The 16,781-nt window shown below is 47.3% G+C and overlaps 1 protein-coding gene across 7 annotated transcripts in view; it reads right to left on the bottom strand.

Annotated features, from left to right (window-relative positions):
* Window positions 1–6,533: 6,533 nt before the first annotated feature.
* Window positions 6,534–16,781, bottom strand: part of ALPK2 (alpha kinase 2) — a 141,173-nt gene continuing 130,925 nt past the window's right edge. For 5 of the 7 annotated variants that reach the window (XM_064379083.1, XM_064379086.1, XM_064379087.1 and 2 more), the window contains one exon: window positions 6,534–7,323. In XM_064379083.1, the coding sequence (XP_064235153.1) occupies window positions 7,110–7,323 (214 nt within the window). In that variant the 3' untranslated portion in view covers window positions 6,534–7,109. Of the gene's footprint in view, window positions 7,324–8,521; window positions 8,601–13,000; window positions 14,965–16,781 lie in introns of those variants that run through there. The other 2 variants (XM_064379089.1, XM_064379088.1) reach the window with 2 other exon arrangements.

Raw genomic sequence — 16,781 nt, 5'->3', positions numbered from 1 at the left:
AGATAAACATTCTACCTGAAGTGCTTCCCAGGGAAAGGGAATCAGCTCTGAGCTAGGAGAGTAGCTTGAGGATGAGAGACGGGAGGGTGACTTCAGGGTGCCACAGTCAGAAGAGGGGAGGCCGGGTGAGTTGGCACAGAGCTTCTGTGTTAGATGGGAAAAGCAGTGTGTTTTCACTAATCCTCATCCTCAAATTCATCAATATGAACAAAATGAATGAACTCTATAGAAGTATATGCAATGCACAGAGAAATGAAAAACAGCTACAATCCCAATTGCAAGTCTGAGATGAATATCCGCTGTTAAACATGGACCACATATGTGAATTGGGTGGGGAGGGAGAGAGAGGGCACAGCAATTGAGTCAAATATTTTTAAAGCATATACTATGTGCCAGGCACTTCTAGGTGTTAGGGATACATCAGTAAACAAAAAGAGAAATGTGGCTGTCCTCATAGAGCTTACATTTGAATGTGAGAGACAAATGCTAAAGAAAATAAGTAAACCACATCATGTATCAGAAGACGGTATGAACTAACTGGGGAGTTTAGCAGGGAGGGAAGTAAGACTGCAAGGCAGTGGGACCATTTCTTTTCCATTTCAATAAGCTGGTTCGAGTGATACAATTTGAAATTGGCCCTGAGTCAGAGAGCACTGAGGACAGCTTTTCCCCTTAGGATGCTGAGGTCACACGGTGGGAGGGCCAGGATGGGGAAAAGGCAGCGTGGCCACCTCCTGGGCTCTGGGATTCTGGGACAGCTGTGCTACAGATGATGATGTATATCTTTCTAGCTTTTGGGAAAGGGAGAGATTTTTCTAAAACTATAGGAAAGGAAACTGAAGCATGCACATGATTATCTTTCTTTGGGAATGGTGAGGGCCAGAGGTGAGGGTGGGCTCTGAGAAAGTCAGGGAAAACATTTCTGTGAACCAGGTGCCCATCATGATGCCAGGAAAAAGGTGGCACCGGAGGAGCAGTGCAGACACTATCTCTATTCCTCTGACCTGGACTTTGAGCCTGAACAAACACCTGGCAGTGGATGTGGCAGTGAAAGATGAGGACCCTGTTATGGGCTGAATTGTCTCTCCCTAAAACTCCTCTACTGAAACTCTATACTACAGAATATGGCATTAATTGAAGAGAGGTTATCTACCAAGTGAAAATGAGGTCTGCAGGATAAGTCCTGATCCAATATGACTGGTGTCCTTATAAAAGGGGAAAATTTGGTCTGCATGGTGGCTTATTCCTGTCACACCAGCACTTTGGGAGGCTGAAGCAGGAGGATCTCTTGAGGCCAGGAGTTTGAGACCAGCCTGGGCAACACAGGGAGACCTCCATCTGAAAAGAGGGAGGGGGGGAATCTAGGCATGGTGGCGTGTGCCTATAGTCCCAGTAACTTGGGAAGCTGAAGTGGGAGGATGGCTCGAGCCTGGGAGGTCAGGGCTGCAGTGAGTCATGATTGCAGCACTGCACTCTAACCTGGGCAACAGCGCAAGACCCTGTGTCAGAAAACAAGTAAATAAAATAAGGAGGGGAAATCTGAACACAGACATGCACACAGGGAGAGCACCATGTGAAGACGGGAGTTATGCTGCCACAGGCCCAGGAACCCCCAGAAGCTAGGAGAGATGGGACAGAGGCCCCTAATAGAGGCTTCCCCGGAGCCTTCAATGGCAGCATGGCCCTGCCGGCACCTTCATCTATCGGGACTTCCGGCCTCAGAACTGGGAGGCCATGCATTCCTGACGTTTAAGCCACCTTCCAGCTGTGGTACTTCATTTCAGCAGCCCTGGGATTATTCAATTCAGACACCAAAGAAAGTCCTGAGGGGAAGTGATCACTGGAAAGTAGCAAGCCATGAGCTCACCATTCCACACAGATGCAGAGGGAGAAAGAGGAAAGGCCGGGGCAAGGAGGACAGTGGAGGTGAGATCTCTTAGTAGAATTGCCTCTGATGCTTCTGGGCCTGCAATGGGAGCTGCAGTGGGGCCCTGTGGTGGCAGCATGGCCCTGCTGGCACCTTCAGCTATAGGGACTTCTGGCCTCCAGAACTGGGAGGCAATGCCTTCCTGATGGAATGGCTTTTCTTGACTATATGTAATCAAAACCAAGTGACTTTTGAAAACAGTCTCTGAGATGATTTCTCTCTGGGACTGTGCGGGTCTTGTGAAAAATAGAATTTTTAAAATGATTGATGCATTGGCACAATTAGTGCTTGTAAATATTTGTTCATGAAACTGAAGGCTGTGCCCAGTGATCTCACAGATGAAACTGGCTTCCATCTTGCCTTGCAGCTTTTACAAAATAGCGATAGCGAGCTCTCCGGGGGTTTCAGATCTGCCGCAGCAAGGAGTTGGAAGATATATCCTGTGCTGGGAAGCATGAGAGGTTTTTGTGTCTCTTTGATTTTTTTTTTTTAACTAGTTAAGTTGAAGCGCATCTGTGGATCTAAATGGGGGAGAAATGCCATCCTGTTCACTTTGGCATCCGTGTCAAAAGGAGCAGAACATATACCAGGAAACAAGCCAGGACTGGGTCGTTGGCAGGCCCCTCCCAGCTGCACCCAGTTGAGCAGATGCCTGATACATGCACAAAACCATCTGTCTATTTATAATAGAAGAGAGAGCACTTTATCATTAGAAAATAATTGTTGCTTCTTTGGGCATTCTTTTTACAAGACTCTATTGAAACCCCCTGCTACTATGAGGCTTGTCAGAGGCATGGCTGGAAGGCATTGGTACAAGAAGGGAACACGAGATATGAATATAGCTAGCCAGCCACGCATCCAAAACCAGGATGTTCCAGACAGGATGCCCACTGGCAAGAAGTCATCATTTCCCTGCCATTCTCATTCTCAAGAAATGCGCTGTTGAAAACACAAGCTCGTTGTAGTGAAGCTTTCACTGGATTTTCTGATCCACCCATCACGGTGCCCCATGGTTGAGCCCTTCTGGAGACTAAGTCATATATGTTAGTGATCACCCTGCAGGCACCCAGAAGGGACACAATCCCCAGCTGGACCCGCGGGGCCTCCTGGCTCAGTCCCTGGGTTGAGCATTCATTGTATTTAGTCTTCCTAACACTGCACATTTATGAAGACAAATGGGAAAATCAAGAGAACTGGATGTGTTTCAAACTGAACCAAAACAACATCAATGAGTGTGGGCACTTCTGAGCCCACCTTTGATGACACCTTTGGTGTAAGAGAACCCACTCCATGCTCACTCTGTTATTTGTCTAGGCAAGGAAAATAGCGCTTTATCTCAGAACAGAAGGGGATGGATGGCTGGACAGATCACCGCGACCATACACAAGGCCATCCCTATGCTCCCTGGCTGGGACAGATCTGACTGTGAGAGCTCCTTCTGTCCCTGTCCTCTAAAGGTGTGGGGTTTTTTGTTTTGTTTTGTTTTTGAGACAGAGTCTCATTCTGTTGCCCAGGCTGGAGTGCAACGGCGCAATCTTGGCTTCCTACAACTTCTACCTCCCATGTTCTAGCCATTCTCCTGCCTTAGCCTCCCAAGTAGCTGGGATTACAGGCACCTGCCACCATGCCAGGCTAATTTTGGTATTTTTAGTAGAGACAGGGTTTCACCATGTTGGCTAGACAGGTCTTCAACTCCTGACCTCAGGTGATTCACCCACCTCAGCCTCCCAAAGTGCTGGCATTAGAGGAGTGAACCACCGTGCCCAGCCCAAATGTTTTTAAACAGATGAAATCAGGTTACAATAAACAATAAAGGGACTTCTAAAACATCTAAGCATCTGTGAAAGGAGACTGGGATGGCTCCATCCAAGAGAGGCACCCTCTGGGCTGGCTGCAAAACAAAATCTGGAAGTAGAAAATCCTTCCCTCCAACTGTCTCTCCAAATGAAGATTCAAGGCCAGCGGGAAGGAAGTGGGGTGGCTTTTTCATCCTTTTCACAGGATGGCTTTGACTTTTCATTTTATACCTTTCTGTAAATTGTTTTAATTTTTAAGACTTGTGTTGACATTATTTTGATAATTACAAATCATTATCCAAGAAAGTATCTGGCCGGGTGCAGTGACTCGTGCCTGTAATCCCAGCACTTTGGGAGGCTGAGGTGGGAGGATCATGAGGTCAGGAGTTCGAGGCCAGCCTGATCAATATGGTGAAACCCTGTCTCTACTGAAAATATAAAAGTCAGCTGGGTGTCATGGTGCACACCTGTAGTCCCAGCTACTCGGGAGGCTAAGGCAGAAGAATCACTTGAACCTAGGGGGGCGGAGGTTGCAGTGAGCTGAGATTGCACCACGGCACTCCAGCCTGGGTGACAGTGAGACTCTGTCTCAAAAAAAAAAGAAAAAAGAAGAAAAGAAAATACCCTAGTCTGTCAAGAAGGCCTTGGTTGCACCCACACTGAGATATAGCTAAATGATAGACATATAGATAATAATTCCAATGAAAATTTGCCCTGTGCCTTTTGCTGTTGTGGAACTTTCTAGAACTTCACTGCTAAACACATCTGTAAGATCTCTATGGGCAAAGCAGGCTATAGGCTGCCTTGTAGAAAAATGAGCACTTTCTCATCTGTAAGCCAGGGGAACCACTTCAGCAGAAAGGCTAGAAAGGGCAGATATTCTGAAAAAGATGACATGTGACTAAATGAAGTATTTTCTCCTTCAAGTCCCTTTACAAAAGAAAAATCCCACTTGTGTTTCCTTTCTTATCAAAATCAGGTGCCTGAGAATAGTGTGTGTGCATATATATATTATATATACTATTCTCTAAGCATAAAAATACAAAAAAGTACAAATATATATAGATATATATAGATATATTTTTAAATTAATTTATTTTTTGAGACAGGGTCTCACTCTGTAGCCTAGGCTGAAGTGCAGTGGTGCGATCTCGGCTCACTGCAACCTCTGCCTCCCGGGTTAAAGTGATTATCCCATCTCAGCCTCAGTAGTTGGGATTATGGGCACCTGCTATCACACCCAGCTAATTTTTGTGTTTTTAGTAGAGATGGGGTTTCACTATGTTGGCCAGACTGGTCTCAAACCCCTGACCTCAAGTGATCCACCTGCCTCAGCTTCCCAGAGTGCTGGGATTACAGACGTGAGCCACTGCAGGTAGCTGAGAACAGTATATTTTAAAGTAGAAGAAGCCAAGGGTCTTCTACTAAGAGCCAGCCACCCGTCCGTGAGGGAGCTGAGCACAGAAGTGTCTGTGTTGGCAGTGTCGCCTATGGTGGGCACCTCACACGGTGCCTCTGTTCTGCTGCCAAGCTGCTGCCTCACACATCAGAAGCCAGAGTAGCTGGGCCCTTCCTTGGCCAGATGATTTGAACTCCAGGAGGCCAAGGTACTCCCTTCAGCATTTCGGGGCCCTCCTGCCCATGGTCTAGACTGCCTCTTTGAGTGTGGTCCCTGGCAGCCCAGACAGTGTGATAGAAATGCAGAACTCAGGCCCCACCACACACCTATCCAGTCAGAACCTGCATTTTCCCAAGATCCAGGGATTCCTGTGCACTTTCAAGTTTGCGAAGCATCCATCCTCCTGCTCAGAGGTGGCCCTACAATCCTCCCAGGTGTTCGCCAACAAGTGAATGTCTTAAGAAACAGCAAACTATCGAAAAGGCCACATACTGTATGATTCCAGCTATATGACATTCTGGAAAAAGCAAAACTATGAAGATAATGAAAAGATCAGTGATTGCCAGGGGTTGTGGGTTGGGGAAAGGAGGGTTGAATAGGTGAAGCCCTGGGGATTTTTAGAGCAGTGAAGTTATTCTGTATGTTACTATAAATGGTAGATACCTGTCATGATACATTTGCCCAAATATACAGCATGTATAAACACTAGGAGTGAGCCCTAATGTAAACTGTGGACTTTAATTAATAACAGTGTATCCGTATTGTCTCATCAATTGTAACAAACATACTACGTTAATGCAAGATGTTCACAGTAGGGGAAAATCATGGGGTGGGGTCAGGAGACACGTGGGAAATCTCCACACTTTGTGCGCATTTTTTGTAAACTTCAAATCACTCTGAAAAATAGTCTATTAATGAAACAACAATAACAACAAATGGTTGGGGTAGTGGATACGCACGCGCTTTTGAGTACATAGAGCAGTCCCTGAGTTGCTATTTTGTATTATTTTCTCTTGCCCAATTTCACATTTTACTGATGCAGCCATCCTGCTTTACGGCTGGGCGTGACCCAAACTGGTAGGGAAGGAGGCTCCCAGCTTCAGAAGACTCAAGTGGAATGAGGGGTGGGAATGGTTAGAGATGCCAGGATCCCTGTGAACTGGTGCACCCAGCCAGGATTATTGTGCATCTTCTGGCGCGATCCACCATGGGTCATGGGTTTAGGCAGCTCGGGTTTAAGGAACAAAGTAGAAAACAATGGAACCTACGTTGTAAGAATGAGGGGAAAAGGCAGATGCAAATATTTTGTGCTCTAGGAAACCTACTAGGAAATTACTAAATCCTGGAACGATGTAAAATATGGCACACATTCTAAAGAGCAAGTGTCTATCATGATATATACATCTTACACTTTTAGTTTAAATATGAATTTAATTAAACAGGAAATTGTAACTGGCTGTGTGAATGATGGGAAATGGCTTCACGTTACAGAACCCACCTCCAGCAACAATAGTGTATCGGACACCAGTGCAACAACTTGACCCAATAAGGGAATTTGTGATTTCTGTTTACATCACAGCAGGATGTGTCTAGAAATCCCAGGTTGGGAATGGGGGTGGAAAGAGTTTCGGCCGTGAACAGACTCTTCTCAGCACCAAGTCTTTGACAACACAACCATGTGCAAATACACAGACAGACACATGACGTGAGGTGGATAAAAATGCTAAATGTGTACACAAAGAATGGACTGTTTTTGAGACTGATTGTTGATTCAGTCTCCCCGTAAACCTGGTCACAAATCCGGTTCTGAAATCATTTGAGTGGAGACAGCAGGTGATGGGTGTAGAAGCATCTTGGTGCACAGTGGGCTGGGAATAAGGATGGCCACACACACTCTGCAGGCTGTGTGTTCTCTCCTGTGTGTCCTCACACTTGCACTGGCAGAACTGTGTGCTGCTAGCCAGTGGCCATTAGCTTACTGGGGATGTTAGGTTTTCTTTTCACCTGGGGTCTCAGGCCCTGTCTTCTTCCCTGTTATGGAGTTTGCCTGGACTTTGCTTTTCCCAATGCTCGGCTTCTTCTGTTTCTGGTTGTTTTGAAGGGATTTCAGCCCCAGCATTTTGCAATACTTGTTACACTGATGTAGTGCTTTAAACTGATCGATGAAGGTCATGGAACAGTTGCCTTTAAATCCTTTGTACCTGTGAGTTTGGGTGGAAGGAAACATAACTTTTAAAAACAGGATACTTTCATCAGTTTAAAAAGAAATACTTGAAAGGGAAAACTAATGTATGGCACATATATGAATTTCTGTTTTAGGTTAGGATGGCTGCAGGGTAGACACAACTATTAGTGAGGGAAAAAAACAAAGACCGTGGAATTAAGTAAAGGCAAAGATCCATTGGCATGTACAGTGAAGATCAGAGGCCTTGGAGTATCCAAGGGTCCCAGGTGCTCTCGGTTGGAATGTACCAGCATTTTGTTACCCTGTTCCTCATAGCCACAATGACCAGTGCTAGGCCATTTTTATAAAAAATAGATCTCTTAGTGATCTGAAAGCCACCCCACCCCACCCCGAGGTTCTAAATAAAGAATTGCAGAACTTTGGAACTGAAGGAAATTATTTTGCTTAGACCCTTCAATTTACAGTTGAAGAAATTCAGGCTAAGAGGTCATGAGACTACCCCAAGAAAACAAAGCAAGTTGATGCAAGAGACAAGATTAGAATGAAGCCCTCTGCTGCCAGGCACGGTGGCTCATGCCTGTAATCCCAACATTTTGGGAGGCCAAGGCGGGCAGAGCACAAGGTCAGGAGCTTGAGACAAGCCTGACTAACATAGTGAAACCCCATCTCTACGAAAAATACAAAATTAGCTTGGCATGGTGGCACATGCCTGTAATCCTAGCTACTTGGGAGGCTGAGGCAGGAGAATCGCTTGAACCTGGAAGGCAGAGGTTGCAGTGAGCCGAGATCACACCATTGCACTCTAGCCTGGGCAACAAGAGTGAAGCTCCATCTCAAAATAAAATAATAATAAATAAAAAAGTAAAATAAAAAACCTGGTTGAAGGCGCAGGCTTCCTGGGTTCTGGGCAGAATGTCAAAGGGTAGTAGGCTATTGCAGCTTGTTTAGTAGCTGGAAAAGTGACCCTGCAGGTCTTCCTGCTAGCCACCGGAAAATCCCCAAATCCCGTACACATACTGAATCCAGTCAGAGCTCCTCACAGAGTGTGGAGGAAGCCAGGTGAACATAGTGCCAGCCACATACCCCCCCAATAAGTGGCATCTCCTTGAGATGTCCCAAGGGTCCTCCTTGTCACTGCAGATAAGCTCCTTTATCAAAGGAGTTTGCTTTTAATGTGAATCCCATGGAAATAAACACTTCGAAGCAGTACATACATAAACCTATGAGGTCCACATTGCAACCACTTGGCCCCTCCGCATCCATGCATTCTCCACACTGCCACCAGAGTAACCTCTGAAAAACATAAGTCATGTCATCTCCTGCTTAAAATCCCATTGCCATTAAAGACAAAATTCCCGAACCTGCCTGTGATCCTGCACTGTCTGGCTGTGTCTCCCAACCCACAGACCTCTTCAGTTATTAGAAGAGGTCTTGTCTTGTCTTTTCTTTCTGTCTGTCTTGAGACAGAGTCTCATTCTTGTCTCCCAGGCTGGAGTGAAATGAAGCAATCTTGGCTCATTGCAACCTCCACCTCCCAGGTTCAAGCAATTCTCCTGTCTCAGCCTTCCAAGTAGCTGGGATTACAGGCTCCTGCCACCATGCCCAGCTAATTTTTTTTTGTTTTTTCAGTAGCAATGAGGTTTCACTATGTTGGCCAGGCTGGTCTCGAACTCCTGACCTTAGGTGATCTGCCTGCCTCGGCCTTACAAAGTGCTGGGATTACAAACATGAGACACCATGACCAGCCCCTGCTCACTTTAAATTCTCAGCTCATTTGATCTTTTCTACCAAGTCACATCCCCCTGTCATAGCCTCTCCTGGACTGTGCACCTTCTCTTTGTGGCATGGTCACACACACACAGTCTGACATCTGTGAGTTGATGAGATGGTTAATTTCTGTCTCTTCAATCACTGTAAATTCCATGATGGCAGAGGTCAACACTCCACTCACCACCATACCCCAACACCTAATCCAGTGCTTAGTAAATGGCAGAAACTCAACAAATAGAGAATGATTGAAAAAAGAGTGAGATGCTTTTGTTTTTGTGGTTGTTCAGAATGTGGTTTCATTTGTCTGTTCTTGTGTTGATCTGTATCAGTGTTGTCCTTTAAAATATAGTCACATGGGAGGAAGGGACAACAACTTTCCTCCCTCCCTTCTCTAGAGCACACCTAGCCAAGCACTGTGCTTGAGGCTACAGATTCAACAGAGAACATGCAAGACCTTGACCCATGTTGTCCAGCAAAGGAAACAGATACCAAATCATTACAATGAAATATGATGAATACGATGCAGGGGAAGCGCTGCTGGCTGGTGAGCCTGGACAGTAACTGGTGGGCTGTTTCTGTCAGTTTCCTCATCTCCAAAGTGTTAATAACAGTAATGCCCAAAGGGTTGTTGAGAAGATGAAATGAGAAAATCCACAGAAACACCTAGCTCAGAGCATAACACAGTAAAGGTTCAACTGAGGTTGATCATGTTGTTGTTATAATTAGCAACATGATAATTGGTGCAACTGATGGGAGCTTCCTGTGGAAGGGATTTGGAAGCTGAGAGTCAAAACTGAGGGATTTTCCAGGTAAAGGGTAGGGGCAGAGGGTACCTGGCATTCAGGACCAGTGACATAATTTGCAGGGCCCAGTACAAAATGAAAACAGGGGCTCCTCATTCAAGAAGTATTGACAATTTCAAGACAACAAGCACAGAGCATTAAACCAAACTCAGGGCCCTTCTGAGTGTGGGGCCCTGTGCACAGATCGCACGCCCTGCTGGGTGTGAGAGAGTGCTGGCCATCGGTGCTTCATAGGGCCAAAGGCAGATGGGCAAAAAGAAGTCTGTAATGCTGGCATGATGCGGATTCTGAAGCTGATATGATTCGAGAAATCAGGCCTCCTTCATTGGCTGATAGAAACTATAAAGGTCAACACACCTGGACTGAATGGAGAGAGTTTTTTCCCTATGCAATCCAAGCTGGGTTTAAGCTCTTAAGGGTGTGAAAGGTTTCCTTCCTCTCTGAAGCTAAAGTGGCAGCCTGGCTCCACCCTGCCATGATTGTTAGAAATCCAGCTGCCCCTCCTCCTCCTGTCAGGGGAACTGCTCTGCCCTGGGAGCCTTGTGAAAAATGACTTGGTTTCGAAAAGCCAGGCTTTCTCATTGAAGAAAAGGTCAACCAAAGCAAGGAGATGAATCTGGCAGAGTGGGAAATGTTCTACTGTGAATGGTATCATCTTTATATCTCTATCTTCCTCTGCAGGAGCTCCCCAAAAGGCTGAAATGTCAGCTTGTCAGCGTTTCCTCCATGCCTGAGCATTCACTCCCTGGTGGGAACACGGGGACAGCTGGGCCTGCTCCGTCAGACAGGATGGGCGGCTTAATCCCACCTGCCACTGGGGATGGGGTTCTGTCACCTCACACCAACTCCTGAGCTCCTCAAACTGGGAATGTCACGCGTGGGCAGGGGCAGCTTCCCTGACTGAGCACGTTGGAAACAAGTCCTGGTCATTTGCATCAGGACTGCGTCAGGGCGTTTTAACATTCAGACAACATCTGGTCTCTGCAGAGAAAAATAACTAATTCACACCGTGACCTCCCAGAAAGGGCACCACTTCATCCTGAAGCTCTGCCTTGCCTGCAGGTGTTGATGCCAGGTGAAAAGAGAGCCCCTGTCTAATGGGCTCCACCTCTGGGATAGAGAAAGCTGAGCAGGGTCCAAAGAGCATGACTTCTAGGCAGCCCCTGGGTAGACCTCTTTCAGGAATCTGAAACCCTGTCTCTACTAAAAATTAAAACAAACAAACAAAAAAACTACCCAGGCATGGTGGTGTGTGCCTGTAGTCCCAGCTACTTGGGAGGCTGAGGCAGGAGAATTGCTTGAACCCAGGAGGCGGAGGTTGCAATGAGCCAAGATCGCACCACTGCACCAGCCTGGGCAATAGAGAGAGACAGACGGTCTCAAAAAAAAAGAGAGAGAAGAAGAAATTATGGTTTAGGAGTCATGCAGCTGGAGCCCACAAGGTTCTAAACCTCCCCACTTGCTCCTAGGGATGACGTCACTATTGTAAAACCTAAGATTGGCGCTTGAGATGTTTTTCAGACCCTGCATCAATGGCTCAGTTGGTGCCACCCAGATCAATAAACTGGCACATGTCGTCTTGTGGCCCCCACCCAGGATCTGACTCAGCGCAGGAGTCAGATTTCATCTCCAACCTGACCAGTCAGCACTACCCCCACTTCCCAACCCCAATCCCCAAATTTCCAGGGAGACTGATTTGAGTAGTAATAAAACTCCAGTCTCCCATACAGCCAGCTCTATGTGAATTAAACTATCTCTGTTGCAGTTCCCATCTTGATAAATCGGCAATGTCCTGTCTAGGCACAGGGGCAAGGAGAACCCGGGGGCAGGTACAGGAGCTGCTGCAGGGCCACAGGGCGGGCAGTTGAGGCGAGGGAGAAGCGCGTCAGCATTCCCACTAGGTACAGGCTGTTTGAGAATTCACCATTCGGAAGAGCAGCCGGGCTGATGCCCCGGGTGAAGCTGAGGGTGGGTGGAGGCAAAGCCACATTTCCAGTGTGCTCCGAGTCACACAGAGGGCCGCAGGGCCTTCCGTATTGACAAGCTCTGAATCCTCACGGAGGTGCTCACCACTCTGGAGCATCACTCCACAGTTAGTCCCGCACTCTTCCCACGGGCTCCTTCCCCTCTGCCTTCAAACAGGCAGGGTGTCTTTAGACATGTGCACACACACGTGCACACACACACACAGAGGCAGACACCCACAGACACACACAGGCAGACACACAAAGACACAAGACACAGATACACACAGACACAGACAGACACAGGCAGACACACAAAGACAGAGACACAGACACAGAAAAATGCAGACACATATGTACAAAGACATGCACAGACACACACACACACACGTCCCCCACACCTCCTTTTCTAGCAACCTTCTAGACTTTTCCTTGCTTTTGTTGACAAACTTGCTGAGTTGCTAGCATCTTGGCAGCACATTCCCTCTCTGATCTGTCGCCAGGCTCCCACGTCGTGACACTGCATTGGCTTAGACCTTCCTGAAGGCACTGATAACTGTTTTCTGGTCTTCACCCCGTCCTGTCCGCTCAGGCTCTGTCACTCCTGACCCTCTGGGCCATCCCTGTACCTTCCTCATGCCTCTGCCTCCCTCCTACCGGCCACCAGCCTGTTCTGCAGGGGCGATCTCCAACCTACCAGGCTTCTCTAGACATTCCCTCTGTTCAGACTCTGAAGCTGACTGACAAGCAATGTGACGCCTGTCCCTGAGTCCTCAGGTCCTGGAAATGGACTGGGCAGGGGGACAACTAGGGAATAGGGTCAGGAGTGGGAGGAACCCATGGCTTCCAATTCCAGACACTTCAACAGAACGGTGCTTTGTAAGACTTCTGGGCAAAGGCCAGGAGATGGCTGTGCTAGCCCGCCCCTCCACGGAGGGGGCGTGTCCTGGCTGGCTCTGTTGGGCCTGGGAGACTCCCCCACACACTGACAGCACTGCTATAGTCGTGTCTGCCTTGCCAAAAACTGTGAAAATGACCACTGTTGCCTTCAGACTTCCCTTCAGCCTCCAGACTTCCTTAATGGCAAAGACTGGCCGAATAAATCAGCCAGCGAGCCAGCCAACCCTGCTACAGAATGGCCTGACCTGAGGCAGGCAGGATGCACCTTCCAGGTGACCATGTGGCAGGCGGGGACAGGGGCTCTCTGGGGCATAAAATTGCCTTTCTCCAGCCGGCAGGCCCGTGAGACTGATTTGCTGACGCCTGGCATTGGGGACTCAGCTGAAATGTTTGGTGTTCTACAGAGACACAGCCCTGATGCAAGACACGTAAAAGGCGTCAGGAATTCTGTTCCAACGTCCCTTCGTCTCCTCTCCTGGTAGACTCACGCATTGCTTTAAATGGTCTACCTGGAGTCACCACTCACGCACATAAGCCTATTCTCGGGGCGTGTTTCTTTGGGTTAGATCATTCCTTCCCACCTCCAAGTTGCTTTTGGCCCTTCCTCTCCAGGTACGGCAGCGTCACAGCCTTGTGACTGGGCAGAGCATCCCAGGTGGCTGCCGTTTCCTCCGCCTGCTTGTGGGCATTGAGGGCAGAGCCTTTCTTCTGGAACTCAGCTTGGCCGAATATGGGAGTCTATTTGGATCTTTTCTCCTTTTCACAGCCAGGACCAGAGCTAGGCAGACAGACACCAGGGGAACCTGCTTTCTCAAGGCAACTATCCTCCTACTACACGAACAAATCATCCAGGCTTCTGTCCAGGGTCTCTGGGTCCACGGCAGGGACGCTTGACACATGCCACACATCCTGAAGCCTCTTCTTTCCTTCTTCTGAGGGTGGAAATACGCAAGGCTGGCTGGCGGCCACCCTGAGGGTGTCCTTTATGGCTGTCTGTATTAATCGTATTTTGGTCCAATGCTTACTGCCAGGGAAGACATCTGCTAATGGTACTTCTCTTTGTTTTATTTCAATCTGGCAACAGGAAATTGGCTTTTCGGGGGAGACTACAAAGGGCAAAGTATTGGTCCTGGTGCCCTCTGGTGGCTGAATTGCAATCTCCTCACCTCCCCCAGGAACTGCCCCACTGGCTGGAGAGAAGCATGACTTTGTGGGTTGGCTCCGCTGCCTGAGTGGCTTCAGATCGGTCTGGAGTTGGTTAGGTTATGTCTCCAAACCTCCAGTTATAAGATTAGGCATTTTTTTCCTTGTGTAATTTCCAATCAGAAATTTGTTCAATGGTCCAGTTAGTATCTTGGTCTGTCTAGAAGATGGATTGCTGGATGTCAAAACAATCTTACCTGCCATACTTTGTAACCTGAAATTTTTGTACTCAACATTTTCCAAAAGATTGAGGGGGCTGAGGTACAGGGGATGTCTTTCCAGACATAGTCATATCTCTGACTCTCAAGAGAAATATGACATACTCCTGTTGCAAGGCACACACAATGAAGTAAAGTTGAATTAAAATAAGTAAGTCATGACAATTCTCTATTTTATTTCATAAGATTAGAGTAACTATTTCCAAAATAGGTTCATAACCTTTGACTTCATTAAACAAGAGAGCAAAACAGGTTGCATGACTGGGGTGTCAGCAGCCAAATCGATGGTCCTGATTGAGACATATGGGAATATTGTCTTTCAATGATGCATGTAGCACTGCTTCTTATGATGGTGCTATTTCCCCAGCCGAGCCCTGCCAGGTTTCAGCCCCCCGTAGAACTCACAACTCTCCCTTTGCATTGCGAATGAACTAAGTTCATGCACAGGTGCTCGCTAAGAATCAAGAGAACTTGCTCGATCTATCCTTATTCCTCCCTCCTCCCTCCTGCTCTCTGCAGTCTGCAATGCTCACCTCCCTTTCCTCCCCCTGCTCATTTGCCTCCCACCTGGACTTCCCTGTCTGCAAAGTGCCCTTGAGCTTGAGCCCTTTCCAAGTCTGGTCCCATGGTTTAGCTCCCTTTTGCAGCTTTGACATTCACTGGAGATCTTTTTCAATTGTGCCTCGCCTCCCAGCATTGAGGATCTGCCCTTCACTTTTGGGTGCTGACTTCCAGCAGGAAAGACATCTTGACTCCTGCCTGCAAGCAGGTTGCCCCATGTTCCATGCCTCCTTCCCACCTGTGAAGTGAGGAGGTTGGACTTGATCACTGGTTTTCACTCCAGAGGGGTTCCCAGGAGCCTCTACAGAGGCCTCTCAACTACTCCTTATGCTCTGCTTGGAGATGTTTTCCCTTTTCATCAGTTTTTCAAACTGTGTTTGTAAGATATATTTCTTTTGGGAAAAAAAATGTGGCTTAAAAGGTAAAGTTTAAACAAAAGTTAAAAAAAAAAAAAAGAACAAGAACATCTAATATATCTACCAAAGCTCTCAGACACTTCAGAATTTCCTCCTCTCCCAGCTCCTGCTCCCTGACCTCTCCTTGGGTGGGAATGCAGTAAGTAATACTTTATAGACAGCATTTTGCACTGGGCTCCAGTCATCAGCACTTCTAATGGGTCCTGGGCAGCTGTCCCAGGCCAGATAAGTCACATTAAAGCTGAGAACAAAACCAAAGGATCGGATTTCTCTTTAAATCAGGAGGAAAAAAAAATGTGCCATTTGAAGCTCTCAGTTGGTCTGGGTTCCTGAAAGCTGTTGACTTGCTTTTAAAAGATGTCTTAAGTAATCACGACTATCTTCATTTTTGAAACTTCTTGGAGAGCTTTCTTCTTTGTTTTGATAGAGAGTTGTTCTAAGTAACAGCATGAAATTTGCCTACTCTGGTGTCAGGCTAAGACATGGGGAGGGAAAGAAAGCTAACATTTATCCAGCTTACTTCCAGTTTCAGGGGCTAGGTGTAGATTAACTGGGGGAATACTCAGGGCAAGCTGGAGTGTCCCCACGCTGTACATCACTGGCTTTAAGAACTTAGTCACATGCCCAGAGTCACACAACTGGCATGACGAGAAGCCAGGATTCAAGCTAAGGCTGGCTGATAGTGGCATCTGCAGGGTTCTGCAGCACACGTGGAGGCAGGAAAGAAAGGCTCCATTTGGAAAATCCTTCTGGGGTCCAGAAGCCTCCATAAATAGGGCACCGTATAATTTCTCTTCTAAATGGGGACACTTGTTCAGGATAAATGCTAAAGTGTATGAGATGCGAGGACATCAGGCATTAAATGATCCTGTCACAGAAACTGGGATAGACGTTCATCCCCCTCATCAGGTAGGCTAGGCAAATTCCTATGATGCCAAGAAGAAAAGCTACCATCGGGGGAAACGGAAGTGGCAGCATCAGGATTTGAACTGGGTCTTGCTCTAAATCCCCTGTTCCTTCCTCCCCATGACATCATAACCCCTCCTAACATGCTTTCTTCACAACCCCAAGGACACTCCCAATTCCCTGAAGTGTATGCCAGCCAGGGCTCTGGCCAGCACTGGGGAGAAGCTTGGAGACAGTCCCAACCTAAAACTTCATTATCACTGAGCCACCCCAGGGAAAAGGTCCAAACCTCATCCTGGTTCTAAAACCCAACTGGAAGCTTTGTGCAATCAGCGAGCACTTCATGAATCAGATGTACCGACCTGGAGGTTAAAAGAAAGAGTGATCCCTTTCCTACTGTTTCATCTCCCTCTACTTCTCTCTGTCCTTTACTGAAGCTGAAAATTAGCATATTTGTTGGATCGTGGCTGGCACTGATGGTCTGAAGTAACCAGAAAGCTGGCATGGATAAATTGTTCCCAGCCTTGGGAAAGTAATCCGGATTCATCCCACTACTGTATTTTCTGTGTTTCTGATGCTTTGACATCTTGGGGCTACCATATTCCTCAAGATAGTAAATGATCACCTTCCAGAGAGCCTTTGATATGCAAACCAACCAATCTGGAGCCCACACCCCCAACACCAATACCTCCCCTATGGACTCTCACACTGGGACCACTACCCACCTGCCCTC

Source organism: Aotus nancymaae, unplaced genomic scaffold (genome assembly GCF_030222135.1).
Source record: "Aotus nancymaae isolate 86718 unplaced genomic scaffold, 86718_ANA_hifiasm-v0.15.2.pri h1tg000020l, whole genome shotgun sequence".
Lineage (NCBI taxonomy): Eukaryota > Metazoa > Chordata > Mammalia > Primates > Aotidae > Aotus > Aotus nancymaae.
The sequence above is the reverse complement of the archived record's forward strand: the minus strand, read 5'-3'. Positions and strand labels throughout refer to the sequence as shown.